At 38.4% G+C, this 16,310-nt stretch overlaps 1 protein-coding gene across 3 annotated transcripts in view; it reads left to right on the forward strand.

Annotated features, from left to right (window-relative positions):
* The first annotated feature begins 706 nt into the window (after positions 1-706).
* Positions 707-16,310, forward strand: part of LOC122845596 — a 44,643-nt gene continuing 29,039 nt past the window's right edge. Inside the window, exons 1-9 of one of the 3 annotated variants that reach the window (XM_044141867.1) lie at positions 707-975; positions 1,284-1,407; positions 2,036-2,172; positions 2,257-2,426; positions 2,947-3,142; positions 8,646-8,899; positions 8,980-9,065; positions 9,166-9,227; positions 9,631-9,869. In XM_044141867.1, the coding sequence (XP_043997802.1) occupies positions 1,284-1,407; positions 2,036-2,172; positions 2,257-2,426; positions 2,947-3,142; positions 8,646-8,899; positions 8,980-9,065; positions 9,166-9,227; positions 9,631-9,869 (1,268 nt within the window). In that variant the 5' untranslated portion in view covers positions 707-975. Of the gene's footprint in view, positions 976-1,038; positions 1,142-1,283; positions 1,408-2,035; positions 2,173-2,256; positions 2,427-2,946; positions 3,143-8,645; positions 8,900-8,979; positions 9,066-9,165; positions 9,228-9,630; positions 9,870-16,310 lie in introns of those variants that run through there. The other 2 variants (XM_044141866.1, XM_044141865.1) reach the window with 2 other exon arrangements.

Raw genomic sequence — 16,310 nt, forward strand, 5'->3', positions numbered from 1 at the left:
CAAAATATGTAAACTAATATCCACGCATAAACTTTGTTAATTTTTTTTAAATAATTAAAACGAAAATTTAAATTCACATCACATCAGGCTAATGTACTGCTGTTTTACATTGTCGGTACAAAACTACAGCTCAGAACTCTGACCAGCTTCACTGCTTTTCTCTTTATTACTGTCGGTTCTTCATAGAAAACGACCATTAACCCTCTGAGGAATAAAGTAAATACTGTACATCTGTATATTTAAAATAGATTATTTATTTTTTTAGAAACATAAATGCCTAAATAGTGAGAAGTCTCGCTATTCTGGATGTCAAATTTATGACACCGAGGGGTACTGTCCCAATTCTCATTTTTTTTGCACGCTAGTAACCTGCGCACTCGAACTCTTCTGTCCACTTTGAGTCCATACTTCATAGAGGGACGTAGGGTGCAGTGGGAGTATTCTGACCGGGCCTTTAAGTGGAGTGGCCAGAGACGGAAGCTTGCAGCCGGATGCTCTTTTTCTCATCTTGGCAAGTTTCACAGTTTCGATCCATCCCGTCAGAGACACTAACACATAAGACAATACAAAAATAATAAACAAACAAAAATTACAGTAGGTAAATGAAATAGATTTAAAGAAACAAAAAACAAAACAAAAACGACAAACAAACAAATAAATAAATAAATAAAATAAAATAAAAAATTGCTGGCGCGGACATTAAGACTTTTCTTTTGAAAATTTTCTTACCGGAAGTCACAGGTTCACCGTTGCTACCTAAAGTCTTCACGGAACCAAATGCTAAAATTATTCATTGTTTAGTATCAATATATGTTACTTTTGACAAATTTGATGTACTTTTCGATTAAGAGAGTGAAAACTGTTCTACACGACAAAGATTTGGCTGAAAAATGATGAAATACGTGCTGGGATTTGATCTAAAGTTGCTTTCGGTGTTATGAAGATTGTTGTTGACCGGACGAAAGACGTTCTAAGGTGGGAATGGTTAACAGTTGGAAACTTCTACATTTGAATATAAAATGGCACTGCACACTAGCCAGGTGAAGCACTAGCTATTATGGACTCAAATTTGAGCTTTTTACCTTTTAGTTCTGTGCTCCATGGGTGGTACTATCATTTGTTGGTCAGTATTTTAAACATGGTAAGCTGTAGTGGAAGTTTTCTTGAAAATAGGGTTATATTAATGTTATTTGTCAACCAAATACATAGCATTAAGACCTCACCTGCCTTGCAGTTATAATATGTTTCACTAGTTCTACTTGTCTCTCTCTTCTTTCTTACAGATGCCTTCGTTTGGGTTTCTGGATAAATTGGAATATTTTTTTCAAACTGGAAAGTTTGGAGAAAATTCTTCTAAAAGTTTAAAAAAAGGAATCAAAGCTGCCTGCAAACGATTCATCTACAAAGGTACTCCAATTAGTATTTGGAATGGTGACAAAAGTGTAAAGTCAATGAATGAGGCATTGCATCTTTACCCAATTTATTCCAATATTAAGATAACACCTCAAATTAGATTGACCTGGATTGGTTAAAACTCTTTAACAAGTTATTTCTTTTTAGTTTAAATTCAAATTCATCATACAATAATTAGCAGAAACATATTACCAGAATGCGCATTATGCCATTTGACAGTGCTATAAATTTGTGACAGAGGTGAAGGCTGTTAAATGTTTTAATTTGATTTTGATTCAGTCTGTTGTGAGTTTCTTTGTGGCAAATTCATCTTTTGCAGTTTCTTGTTAATCTTTCATGAAAGCTAAGGTGACTCACATAAAACACTGTTTTCAACCAGCATTCTGTTAAAGATTCAACACAGACATGATTTGAGGAAAGTTTTTAAGTTGCTCACCAGTTTTCATAATGTACTGCTTAGGATTGATATCTCTCAACAGTTCTCTGTTTTATCTGCTCTTTACATCTACCTTAACATACAATAAATGAAAATTTTAAATGATACACCTCTGTCCACAAGCCAAAAAGAATTAAATCATTCAAACTAGCTGGGACTAAATCTGTAAAATAATCTCTCCTCCAGATGGCCTTTTGATGCGACCTTATCGAGGCCGCCTCCTTCGTGTTGTCAGAAGTGAAAAAGAGATTCGGGAGATTCTGACACGTTACCATGACGACAACAACCATGCCGGCCGAGAACGGGTAGTGAGAGAAATAATGGTGAGTGGAATAATGCGTCATTTATCTAAAACTGTAGTAAGTGTTAAAAACTTACTACTAGATTTTATCTTTGTGTTTTTCTAGCTGATGTACTACTGGGTTGGAGTGACGGAGACTGTGAAGAACTGGGTCAAAGCTTGCCCGGTTTGTCACAGCCGCCCTCCTCCTCCTCCTTTCCAACCAGCTGTTCTGTTCTGCCTGGTTTATGGCTGCGATGCCTCCAGCTACGCTTTCCCTGAGCTCACCTTTCACAGGTCAGACCTTTAAAAATATAACAAAACACTCTCCTCAGCACTACATTCCCTGATTCAACAGAATGTTAAATGTTCTTCATCAAAATCACACTTCAATTCAATTAATTACATTTCTAAAGAGGGATATTAAATGCATTCAAGTATCTTCAAAACGTTGCCGTGGATGTGGATCTTGTGGGATGAAATTGTTTCCAGTAGCAACCAGTCTTGTAAAGAATCTGAGAGGTCTCTGGCTGAAAACTGGAGCTGTATGACAACAATATTCCACAGCAACAAGTCCCTGAAGAGACCATCATTTGTTTTCAAGTGCAGCTAATCCACTTCATTTACTCTTTCTGCTCCTTTAAATCTCTGTCTGACCAGCTGCTTTGAAAACTGGGCAGTGAGATGTATTTAATTCATTCATCACTCATCATTGATATAATGTTGACAATAAGTCAAAGAGAACCATGAACCCTATACACAAAGCTGTGTGTTGTTTGTTAATTCAGTAAAGTTGGTTCTCCTTTATGCCCTGCAGGTTTCCTAAGGATGAGGAGCAGCGCAAGAAGTGGCTGCAGGTGGCTCAAAGGGACGAAGCCTCGCTACGCACCAACTCCTACATCTGCTCCAGACACTTTGAAATGTCCTGCTTTACACTCACTGAGGAGGGCCAGCTGGTGCTGTCTCCGGATGCTGCCCCAACCTTACTGCCTGTAACAGCCCATGGAAATGAGGTGACACTGTGGTGCTGGAGCATTTTAATCAGTCAGGGCAGATGACGCAATAAAATAGACGCTAACAATGATGAGAGAAAATCAGTTTGACTTTCCTTTATAGTTGTTTTATTGGTAATAATATTTTTATGGTCAAAATCGCTGAATTCATGTGCTGCTTGTTGAAATACAAGGAATCTATAGTGCTGAGCCCTGCAACTACAAGAGTTGTTGTTCTTCTACTCATTAAGACATTTGACAACAACTGGAAAATACAGAAAATAAGGCCTGTGTTCTGTCAGATCGTCATACATGTAGCACAAACCGACGACTATATGGATCAGAGAAGTAAATGCTGTGATTACAATGTGCTTTTATTTAATCAGCAACATAACATTAGAAGTTACAGTGCTGCTTGAAAGTTTGTGAACCACCCGAACATGGTCATTGTTTTCTAAAGAAAAATCATTATAATCATGTACAATAAACATCCAAATCACAAATTGTAAAGCAGACCTTCCAAATAAGGGAAACAAAGACAAAAATATACATGTTCTCATTATTTATTCAATCAAAGTATTTTATTGGTCAAAAAACAGCAAATCTGCCAAGTGCAAAAGTATGTGAACAATTTCAGTTAGTACTTCGTGGCAGCTCCTTCTGTAACCACAAACGAGTGTCTCACATCTGCTTTTTGGGATTTTTGTCCACTCCTCCTTGCAGAACTCTGCCAGTTGAGTGAGGTTGGAGGGACATCTGGCATGTACTGCCTCTTTCAGGTCTTGCCACAGCTTTTCTATGGGATTGAGATCCGGACTTTGACTGGGCCAATCCAGAGTGCCAATCTTCTTTCTCTTAAGCCATTCTTTGGCATTTTTGCTGGAATGCTTTGGGTCGTTGTCTTGTTGCATAATCCATTTCCATCCCAGCTTCAACTCCCTGACTGATGTCAGGAGATTCTAGTCAAGGATTTGTTGATAGTCCTGGGAATTGATGGTTCCCTGTATTATATGGAGTCGTCCAGGTCCGGAGGCAGAAAAGCAGGCCCAGACTTTCACAGTTCCACCACCATGCTTCACTGTTAGGAGGAGGTTCTTCTCTTTAAATGCAGTGTTTACTTTTCTCCAAACATGACGCCTGTGATTGTGGCCAAATAATTCAATTTTGGACTCATCCATCCAGAGAATGGACTTCCAGAAAACCTCTGGTTTGTCCAAGTGCTCTCTGGCAAATTTTAAACAGTCGGATTTGTTCTTTCTTGAGAGCAGAGGCTTCCTTCTAGCAACTCTCCCATGAAGGCCATATCTATTGATATTTCACCTGATTGTAGATGCATGCACATTTATCCCAGACGCTGACAGAGAGTCTGCAACTCCCTAGAGGTGATGCGTGGCTTGGCCTTTACCTGCATTATTATTTTTCTGGTGCTTCCTTGTGTGAGTTTTGATGGCCGTCCACTTCTGGACAGAGTTGTGGTGATGCCTAGTAGTGATGGTCTATCTGAAGCCAGGCTTCGAGGCTTGTACCGAGTAATAAGGGGGCGTGTCCGATGAAGCCCCGTTTCGAGGCTTGTGTCGTCTTGTTGAAAACCACGTGACTGGCAACAAATTAGGCCTCGCATTGCCTGGGTCACGTGACTGCTTCATTTTGCGTGTCGGTTTTCAAAATAAAAGCGTGATGAGCCGCTGCTTGATCGCATCAGTATTTGTCTTCAGTAGTGGCCAAAATAAAAGGAACCTTTTATAATTCATGTGTATTAATGATTTTGATGATGGCACTCATCAAAATGTAATGTTTGTTATTGGTTTTCTCAATGGTTGATTATGGTATATTTTGTGACTTTATATTTGTGTGTTTTTTATTATGTAAAGCACTTTGAAACTGCACTGTTGCTGAAATGTGCTACACAAATAAACTTAGAGCCAGCAAGAAGAAAAATATCTGAGATCAGGGAATACTTGAGATGATTCACTCACAACATTCTTAAATAACAATAATTAAACCCTTCACCTCAAAAAATTCTCACCTTCTTGAAATTTCCACTATTTCTTTGTTTTGCAAAAATATATCAGTCTTAAACAGCAGAAACAGACTTAAAGCTGTTGGAAAAGTACAATTCTGGCCTGGTGAGTAGAAATATGAGGGATCAGATCAGAGAGCCAATAGAAATCCAAGAAAAAGAGAAATTTTGAGAATTTTAGTTTTTCAGGAGGCAAATCAAAACTCAAAGAAAACTGTCTGCCCCAACAAGCTGCACTCTGAATACATTAAAACAAATGTCTATTGTCAAATCAGTCAGGGACAAAAGAAAACAGCCACTGACAGTAAACATATACCAGGATTGACTACAAATAATTTTAATAACTAAAAACATTAGTTAAATAGGATTTAATTAACTCTCCTGTTACTAAACGTGAGTTTGACAAAAACCTTTGTGACAATATTGCATTAACTAATTGTTTTTAAATATGTCTGTCTGAGTAACAAGGCTGTCACAGTTTGAACAGCAGATGTCACTAGTGAGAAATGAATGAAGCATCGAGTGATGAACCTTTGGGTAAAGCAATGGACCGGGAAGCTTCATGAGGCTTCATTTGACCATCACTAATGCCTAGTGCCCTCCATTTGTAAATGATTTGTCTCACAGTGGATGGATGAAGCTGGAATCTTTTGGAGATCGCCTTTAGCTTTCCCCAGACCAATGGACTGTCATCACCTTCTTCCTGATGTCCTCAGATGTCTCCTTTCCTCTCGGCATTGTTGATCTGGTCTTTATGCCTTGACACAACAGTGGTTTAGTTGGTTTCCTCCCCTTTTAACCAGTGCACCTCAAAACCTTTCTCAAAGATGTCTCATTTGATTGATCTGCTTAACTGATTACTCGAGCACTCAAATGTGTTTCACCTGAGTCTTTTACCTGATTGTCTTTACCAGTGCAGCTGTGGTTCATTTACTTTTGCAGATGCTCTGATTCCATGTTTCATTTAGTCTGCTTGCAATTCACACATTTCCCTCAAAACAAGCAAATGGAATCAATGAACATAACGCTGACATCTCGTATACAAAAACTGGTTACGAGAAAATAAGAAAATCATGGTTCAAAAAAAGAAAAATCTAAATTACTCAACTAGTTCACAAACTTTCAAGCAGCACTGCATATCGACATACACTTTAACAGCTGTATGACATCCCATCTCAAAGGTTAACTAGTTAGACCATCGAACTAACTAGTTAACCACAAACAGGGAGGTTTTAAATGGGGTGTGTTTTGCACAGTGTGTTCCAAGTTATTATGCAAGTGATATTTTCTCACATTTTCTTAAATGGTCAATGCAAATGATGGTGTCATGAAGTGTGGTGAGTGGTGGTGAGGAAAACACTGAGGACCCATGTTGGGATGAAGTATGATGATCTTTAATGGAGTCCAAAGTACAAAGTCCAAAAAACCAGGCAGCACAACTGAGCAGAAAGCTAAGGCTCAACGCTGGTAGCAACTGGTCAACAAATGGACAAGACGACAAACTAAACAACGCAACAGATAGACAGGTAAGACAAGACGAGACAAGGACCCGACAAAGACACAGAAATACAGGTAACATTAAATACACAGGAAGTAATCAGGGAACGAGACACACCTGGGAACTAATCAAGGGGAGGACAGGAAAACACAGAGACTCAGAAGATACAGAAACTTAAACACAAAAAAACTCAAATCATGACAGATGGTCAGTATAATTTTCAAATCATGAACTAATACAGTATAAATCAAATTTTACTGAACAAAGCTCCCATTGAGAACAGTATTATTTTCAACAAAAAAAAAAACCCTCAAAATGCTCTGTTCCAAATTATTTTGCACAGCAGATTTTCTAAATGTTTTCTGGATTCTAAAGAACTGCAAACATTCGTTCTTTGAATGTGCAGCATTAAGTGATCACATGTACTAAAATTAAAAGCTATTTCAATCAAAAACATCTTAACAGACCGAGTTCCATATTAACATAGAACCTTCTTTGATATCACGGAACAATTCTTGATCCATTGAACTTGAGAGTTTATGGAAGGTTTCTGCTTGAATTTCTCTGCAGGATGTCAGAAAACCTTCCCAGAGCTGTTTGATATGAACTGGATTCCATCCTCAGATCTTCCGCTTGAGGAAACTCCAAAGGTTCTCAATAGGGTTGAGGTCAGAGGTCATAGGAGGATGGTGACCACACCATGAGTTTCTCCCCTTTCATGCCCATAGCAGCCAATGACACAGTGGTATTCATTGTCATGCATAAAGATGATTTTGCTACTGAAGGCACAGATAGGGTTAGGTTAGGTTAACCCTAACCCTACCCTACCCTAATATCTAATGTTTTCATACCTTGTCATTCGGCACTTCACTATCTGATGATTTTGGTCAGCAGAGATCCTTTCTCTTTCTCATATTGCTTGAAACCTGTGGCCTGCTTAATAATGTGGAACATCCTTCTTAAGTAGATTTCTTTTAATTGATCTCACCAGACAAACTGATCAACCAGCTCTCTGACATTAATTATAGTGATTCAAAGAGTCCTGACACACAATACCATCTATAAATTTAATAGCACAACAAAAAATTTGATCTTTATGACACTTAGATCAAATTTGCTTAATAATTTGGAACACGGTGTAGTTGACTGCAGCTGTAGCCAGTCCCTGCTTTAAATACACTTTGAAACCATGACAATGCATGTATATCCATCTACTTATCATTGAAACAATTTATTGACTTATTTTTATCGTGTCTTGTTGACAGTTTCTCTAAATGTCGCAGAACTCTTAAAGCGTTTGCGTGGATACGTACTCATTGCATATATGTTATTCTGACAGCCTGTGATGATCTGACAGAACACCAGAATAAAACCATTCAAGGACTCACCTTCTTATTAATCATCTTCATTAAAGCTGCCAGATTTTTCTAAATGAAAGGAAAATGAGAGACAAACAAGAATATTTTTAAGACAAAGTGACAGTGATATTTGTTGAGAAGGACAGGTGGATGAACTTCATATGAAAATGAAGCAAGATAATACAAGATTTTCAATATTATTCAGAAAAGAGACATCAGCCGAGGAAAACACTAAAACAAAAAAAATTATTTGTTAGGTTAATCTACATCTATCTATATATATTTTGCAACATTGTTGGATTGTATGGAATAGATTAAAGCTTTAATCAGTTAATGTCAACACTGAAATAAAGGATTTCATGTTCGATCTTGGATTTATACATCCAGTTCTGGGGAAGTTGTGCCTCATTGATCCTGACTGTCACTGCACATCACTGAGTTTAACGATGCATTTGGCATTGGTGGGTCATTTAAGGATAACATTGATGATTGGTCCTTTCTGTGGTGTCACATTATAGCACAGTTCCTCAATGTTGACTTTGTACATAAAAACTGAACATTAACAATGGTAATAAAATTAAGACCTGGATTGGACTTGGGATAGGAATTCTTGTAAATCTGTATTAGGTAATTCTCCTTAATGTTCAGGTGTCTGTGGAATCAGATGAAAATTTCAGTTATTCCAACATATGGAAAGATGAACTCAAAGGAGCCGCTGCTGCTGCAGTCATCGACCACAGCGCTCATCATGTCAGTCTGTCTGAAGCAGCGCTGCAGCTTCAGGAACATCAGTACTGCCTGCCAGGCCCAGCACCGGACTGCAGGGCTGCCAGAATAATGAATGAACACCGAAGGAGGACAGCTGTTGAGCCAGGCTTCATTACTTACAACCATATTGCCAGGTATAACCATTGAATAATAACAGAGGACCGATGCAATGTTTAATTTCATTTGATCCTGTTGGTTTATCACCATACTGTAGGTACTTAAGCACCAGGGTACTACCTATGCAGGGCAAAAGAAGCAGGTCAGCTTTAAAAAGAATGGCCAAGCGTTTCAGTCTGATAGGTAAGTGGAGACAACACCAGGCTGGAATATGTGATTCATACATTATTAGAATTATTTCATTTTAGAAGAAGTAAAACAGGGATTCAACTTTCTGTTTCAGACGGACTGTTGATGTACACCAGAGTCTCTCCGCCTCTCAGAGTCCCACGCAGCAGAGAAGAGGTCAATTAAATACCAATGGATCAATCAGTATTGCGTAGGATTTATAACAGGAGGCGTTTCGTTAATATTACATAGTCAAGGTGTGCAGACTGGAAGTTGCTGTGGTATGATTTCAAATAGGCACAGAACTACGAAGCACCAGACTGCTAAAATGTGTTGTATATTTTAAACAAGAAATGTTGCAAATCCAGATACGCAATTATACAGCAACACAAACCTCAAGTCTGAATCAGAATTAATTAAATTGCTATAGTGCACGAAAGAAAGCACAATGAAATTTAAAAAATAGCAACTCTCAAAGGCAAGTTAAATGATTGAATAAAATAATAATAAATAAGTAATAATTCCAGCATTTACAAAGAAGTGTAACATGGACAAAGCTAAAAGCTGTCACGTCTTCCAGGTCAATTCCATCCTACAGCAGTTCCATGACAACCAGGGCCACTATGGGCAGGGAATCTGCCAGAGACAGATCTCTAAGCACTACTACTGGGGTAGCCTGAGTCGAGACCTGGCCAGCTGGATCTCCAGCTGCCAGACGTGTGTCAACAGATCTAAAAGGAAGATGATTCGCTGCAGTGTTTCCAAGTGCACCAACCGCTGTGGCCCAGTGGAGAGAAAACTTGGACTTATTTTCCACAGGTATGACTTCTCAGCAACACTAAAATCGGTTATTTCATTTATTTTCTTGGAAAAATCTTAACCATGTTGTGCTTTTCTAGTTACCTTCAAAGTAGTTGTTTTTTCTGTATTTTCATTGGTGTTTTTAAGCAGGTATTTTATTTACAATGTAACAGAACATTGATAAACTTGAACAGCAACAGTTAAAAAATAAAGTTGACTAAAAAAAGTAAAAAGTACTCTACAAAAGTTGGTTGGGAGGGAAATGCATACAAATCTTATCAGTACCAGGCAAAATGTTACCCATATCTGTAATCATCAACATGACACAGTCACATCTGTCTTCCATAGACATGGTTAGAAACAGAGCCCATCTCAATACAGCTCAATGTGCTAACTGTTTATCCACCATCATTGGTGGCCACAATAACTGGCCTTAGCATTCATAGCAGGTGAATGCTATAGATGGTTTGTTTGTAAACCATCTATAGAGTAACACACAGAAAGAGGGAGGGTATGAGCAGCACATACAGTAGGTTAAGTGACAGTGCTGAGATCTTCCTCTGATTGGTTGTTTTTGGTGGAGTTGTGTATTTCTGTAGGTGGCAGCAGGAAAAAGGCAAAGGAACTATTTGTTTTACAGAGTATCTGTTTAATGGTGTACTATCAGGACATAATGGTAGTTTTACAGGTATAACAAATATGTAACTCCCTCAAACAAACCCCAAGATGTTTATAAAAGTTACAAGCTGCTGCTCCAAAAGACCCAATTCTTCAGCTGATGCTCTGCTTTAAGGCCAATGGCAATTATTTTATTTAAAAATATTAAACTAAATTAAATAAATACAATTGATAGGAATGGGTTAATTATTTTTATTTTTAATGCAGATAATATTTTTTTGTTTCTGATAAAGCAACTCAAGTCTATTTTTCTTTAATTGTGCTTCTAAATCACAAGTAGTCCTATATGTTATTAATGACTAACACTTGGCAGTAAAGAACAACTTCTTTTTTTATTTCCTTGTATTTGACATCATTAGAAAGTTGACTCCACATTTCCAGAATCTGTAAATAATTCAAAATACCCAAGTAGATGTGGTCATGGCTTTGTCATGGCCAGTCACATTTACCAAACAGCAGCACTCATTAGTATGAACAAAGAAAAACAACAATATGTGAATTAAGAGACTAATATTTTTATTTCTGGTTGCATCATATATTAAGATATATGATGTGCCTCTCCTGCACCACAGCTGAATAGAATAATTAAGGCTCTGGAGAACTGATCTACACAAGGTGGAGGTAATTAAGTCATTTCATTCCAGTGTTTTGTACCTGTGGCACATCTAAAAACTGCAGGACTGCGGCCCTCGAGGCCTGGAGTTTGAGATCCCTGGTCTAGATGAACAAGTCTAGAAACACTGGTCTAGATGAACAGGTCTAGAAACACTGGTCTAGAAACACTGGTCTAGATGCACAGGTCTAGAAACACTGGTCTAGAAACACTGGTCTAGATGCACAGGTCTAGAAACACTGGTCTAGATGAACTGGTCTAGAAGCATTGGTCTTGATGAACAGGTCTAGAAACACTGGTCTAGAAACACTGGTCTAGAAACACTGGTCTAGAAACACTGGTCTAGATCAGTGTTTCCCAAACCTGGTCCTCAAGGCACACTGCCCTGCATGTTTTAGGTATTTCCTTGCTTCAGTGCAGCTGATTTCAATTGATGACTGATTAACAGGCGTTTGTTGAACTGCAATCAGTTGAATCAGGCACATTAAAGCAGGGAAACCTCTAAAACATGTAGGACAGTGTGCCTTGAGGACCAGGGTTGGGAAACACTGGTCTAGATGAACTGGTCTAGATGACGTTGGTCTAGAAACACTAGTCTAGATAGACTGGTCTAGAAACACTAGTTTAGATGAACTGGTCTAGAAACACTGGTCTAGAAACATTGGTCTAGATTAACTCGTCTAGAAACACTGGTCTAGATGAAGTTGGTCTAGATGAACAAGTCTAGAAACACTGGTCTAGATGAATTGGTCTAGAAACATTGGTCTAGATGAACTGGTCTAGAAACATTGGTCTAGAAGAACTGGTCTAGAAACACTGGTCTAGATGAAGTTGGTCTAGAAACATTGGTCTAGTTGAACTGGTCTAGAAACATTGGTCTAGATGAACTGGTCTAGAAACACTGGTCTAGATGAACAGGTCTAGAAACACTGGTCTAGAAGAACTGGTCTAGAAACACTGGTCTAGAAACACTGGTCTAGATGAAGTTGGTCTAGAAACATTGGTCTAGATGAACTGGTCTAGAAACATTGTCCGGCCCTCGGCTTGTAGCTAAATTTTTTATTTGGCCCTCCGTCCATTTGACTTTGACACCCCTGGTCTAGATGAACAAGTCTAGAAACACTGGTCTAGATGAATTGGTCTAGAAACATTGGTCTAGATGAACTGGTCTAGAAACATTGGTCTAGAAGAACTGGTCTAGAAACACTGGTCTAGATGAAGTTGGTCTAGAAACATTGGTCTAGTTGAACTGGTCTAGAAACATTGGTCTAGATGAACTGGTCTAGAAACACTGGTCTAGATGAACAGGTCTAGAAACACTGGTCTAGAAGAACTGGTCTAGAAACACTGGTCTAGAAACACTGGTCTAGATGAAGTTGGTCTAGAAACATTGGTCTAGATGAACTGGTCTAGAAACATTGGTCTAGATGAACTGGTCTAGATAAACTGGTCTAGAAGAACTGGTCTAGAAACACTGGTCTAGATGAACTGGTCTAGATGAACAGGAGGATTGCTTCCTCTGCCACCACTAGATGTCAGATGTAGAGAAACTTTTCAATGTATCAGGAAGAGCGGGATATCAACTGATTCGCTGGCTGGTGCTCTTGTAGTCTGTCATAGTCCTGAGTCGCTCACATATATTCTGTGGCTTGTTGTTAATAACAACAGTAACAACCATTGCTTCTCAATGCGTTGCCTGTACCTACGTTTGTCCTGCCACATTCTCGTTTTCAGATCTCTTTCAGGCTTTCCTGTAGGCTAGTTTGTCAGATGACTTGTAGGCACCATCACAAGCTCTGAGGAGAGACTGCACAGTTCCACCAGTCCACAGTTTAGGATTAGAAAAAAAACCTTGACTGTTTTAGTGGATAGGGCAGCATCAGTGCAGAACAGCGGATGTATAGCTCTCTACATCTGACCCTTTTTTGAAAACTTCCCAATAATTAAGCTCAAAATAGTCCTTGACTGAGGAGGAGGCCAAGTGGTGTTTTTGGCCCGGTGACATTGCACCACATTTCCACTAGTCCAAAATACCCTTTCTGATGGGAAGCCAGCCACAGGTACACACATATACTTTTTTTTGCCAATCTTTTCACATTCTGCAATATTTTTCATGGCCTTTGAAATAAATTTGTCATACTGCTACATTTTGTGGCAATGGGTTTCTGACACGTTTTACAAATTACTGTATTTTGTTCCACATCCTCCTTAGAAAATCCACACCATTACCAGATTACTGAACCAGTGCTGTTACTCTTCGGAACTAGTTCATCTTACTCTGTTTCTTTCTCATTTAGCCTCTTACCTGAAACGCCCACTGTCGCCATTTCTACTCCTCTCTCCGAATCTATATGCGCATGCTCCAAGCAGCATGTCAGGCAAAAATTTTCAGGTTGGGAGGGGGGGGGGGGGGGGGGTTGGAGGCATTCAGATTAATGATGCATTCATGCCATATCAGATAAACAACACTGGCTATTTATTCTCTATGGTTGTGATAAAGCCATTTTAACAATCTTAAATTGAAAATCACGTGATACATTGAGCATACTAGTTAGATCGTCCAGCCCTAATCCTAGAGACGCAATATTCAAGTCACAACGTGGCAATAGAAGCACAGTCAATTCTGCGTGATGGAGACTTTAAAGAAAGCCACTTTCCAGACATTCACATTAGTTTATAAGTTACATAACTTGATGTATAAATATCATTTTGGAAACCTAAATTATCATGCTCAGCAGCAATCAACATTTCTCCAACTTAGATCGGTGTTTCTCAACCTTCAACCATTTGTGTGCCAGCGCCCCCTTATCCACCATTCAGATCCCTCACCGTTCCCCATCAAAGAAGATGTAAGCTACTTGCACTGAATATTATTTTATGATTAATATTGCTAGCATTATTGTTGCTGTCTTGATTTGTTTCTGTACTTATCATCAAAAATCCTTAAAAGAGAAACACATTACTGAATTATTAGTTTCTAAAGAACAAAAAAGCCTTGGGAATAAAAATCTTTTTTAAAGGTATGTAAGAAAAATGCAGTGAAAGGGCATTCAACTTAAAATCAGCAGCCAATCAGAGTGGAAAACTTGTTCTGTGACATTTTCTGATGTTTGTTGCTAAGTCTTCCACAAAATGACCAGATAAGATGTAGAGCAATGCCAGTTTAAACTTTGAAATGTTGCAAAAAGACTGTGTTTGCAACATTAGAACATGGGTAGAATTGCAACTATATTAATCAGAACTCCTCTTCAGAGTTTCTGTCAGGTTCTAGTGGTGCAGCTCTGTTCTGCCTTCAGGAGAATGGGACATATCATCCATAAAATTTCACCCACATGGCATTTACTGTGTAAACCAGTGCTTTCAGTAGAAAAACAAAAGTTCCAGATCCCTTTAATGCCATACAAATATGAGACAGAAACATGGATTATATCTTTATATAGACCTGTCTGTTGATTTGTAAGTTAATAGTTTTACTAGACAGAAATTACACAGAACAAAGCTGGTTTTTAATCAAGTCCTAATGAGTCAAACTGAAAGTGACATGGAGTCACCTAACAGCATCATGACACTAACACTGAAACATAAATAAGTGATAAGTTCCTTACTGTTATGGTCTGTAAAATATCTTTCTTAGTACTAGATATGGTCCTAACAAACCCATGTCACAATATTATTCTACCTTTCATCTGAAAATAGTGTCAGTTTGTTCTTTGTCGGATTCTCTGTTTTCTTATACTAATTCACATCTAGTTTGTTGCTCCATTCTATGTCCTATGTCTATTTTCCTGTTTCTGAACTTTGCGCAACGTGCATTGTACTGTTATCCCTACGTGTTGGATACACCGTGTATGTTAACGCAGATTAACAGCAAACCAAACTCAATTTTCATGAGCCAGGAAGCCGAGAGTCTCCCGGTACAATTTTTTACAATTGTGAGGGAAGCTCAATAAAAGCATTGAGTGAAACTATAAACAGAACAGAAAATAAAATATGCATTAGCTCTAAATGCACAGAATAAACTTCTAATATCAGAAAACATAAATTTGAATTAACCTTAGCTGTTGTTAAGAAACAGTCACATTAGCAATCATTACTATGCAAAAAAACTTTTGGGACATGTCTAATTACTGGAATAAACACATTTAAAGAACGATCTCTAAATAAATGCTAATAAAACATATAACACCAAACACAACACAGATTGAACTTACAGCCATTTCTTTCGGAGGTGTTAGATAAGATTGACGACACAGGAGGCGAAGTTTGTACATTAATAGGCAGGCTTTCTCTCCACAAACACCTGTTCCTAACTGCCTCTGCTACCCACAATGCACTGCTATCTCAAAATTAGCCTTCAAAATAAAACACAGATGAACCAATACTATAGAAGTTTTTAAACTAAATTATCAAGACATATTTCTAACTTCTAGCTTTGGGCAGATCACTCCCCGCCTGGCATTACCGACGCCACTACGTTTCATCAGTCACTTCCGTATCTAAGAGCATAACAACATCTGAGATGGGACGCAAGTAAGTCTTAGAGATGCCCTGGAATGATGTCCTCACTTCCACCTTCCTGACTTTTCTGTCACTGGTGGAAAAGTGGTTGTGATGATGACCATTGTCCATTTGTTTCTGTGTACTTGAGTTTGCTTTAACAACACAATGTCACCTGGCTGAAGGTCACGGTGCAATCTATGCCACTTGTGTCTTTATTGGAGGGTGTTGAGATATTTGTTCCTCCAGCAACTCCAAAACCCATTGGCACTTGCTTCCACTGACTTTTGAGCATGTCTTTTCCACAAAACATTTCCTGGTGGAGAAGGAACTTGTTGCTTCTGGGTCAATATCATTGCAGGACAAAGTAGGAATGGTGAGGAAGGATCCGTTGAGATAGGAAACAAGGTTCTTGCATTGACTATAGACCATACTTCAGCCATTAGGGTACAAAGAGGCCTGTCACGATAAATCAATAACTCATACAATAAATTAAAACTATCAACGTCATTTTAATTATCGGCTTTATCAATCAATCAATCAGTCACATTTTATTTGTATAGCACATTTCAGCAGCAAGGCATTTCAAAGTGCTTTACATCAAATCAAACACAAAAACACAATGCAACATAGAATCAACAATCAAAACACAATATCAAGTCAGATTCCAT

This window comes from Gambusia affinis, linkage group LG16, assembly GCF_019740435.1.
Source record: "Gambusia affinis linkage group LG16, SWU_Gaff_1.0, whole genome shotgun sequence".
Taxonomy (NCBI): Eukaryota; Metazoa; Chordata; class Actinopteri; order Cyprinodontiformes; family Poeciliidae; genus Gambusia; species Gambusia affinis.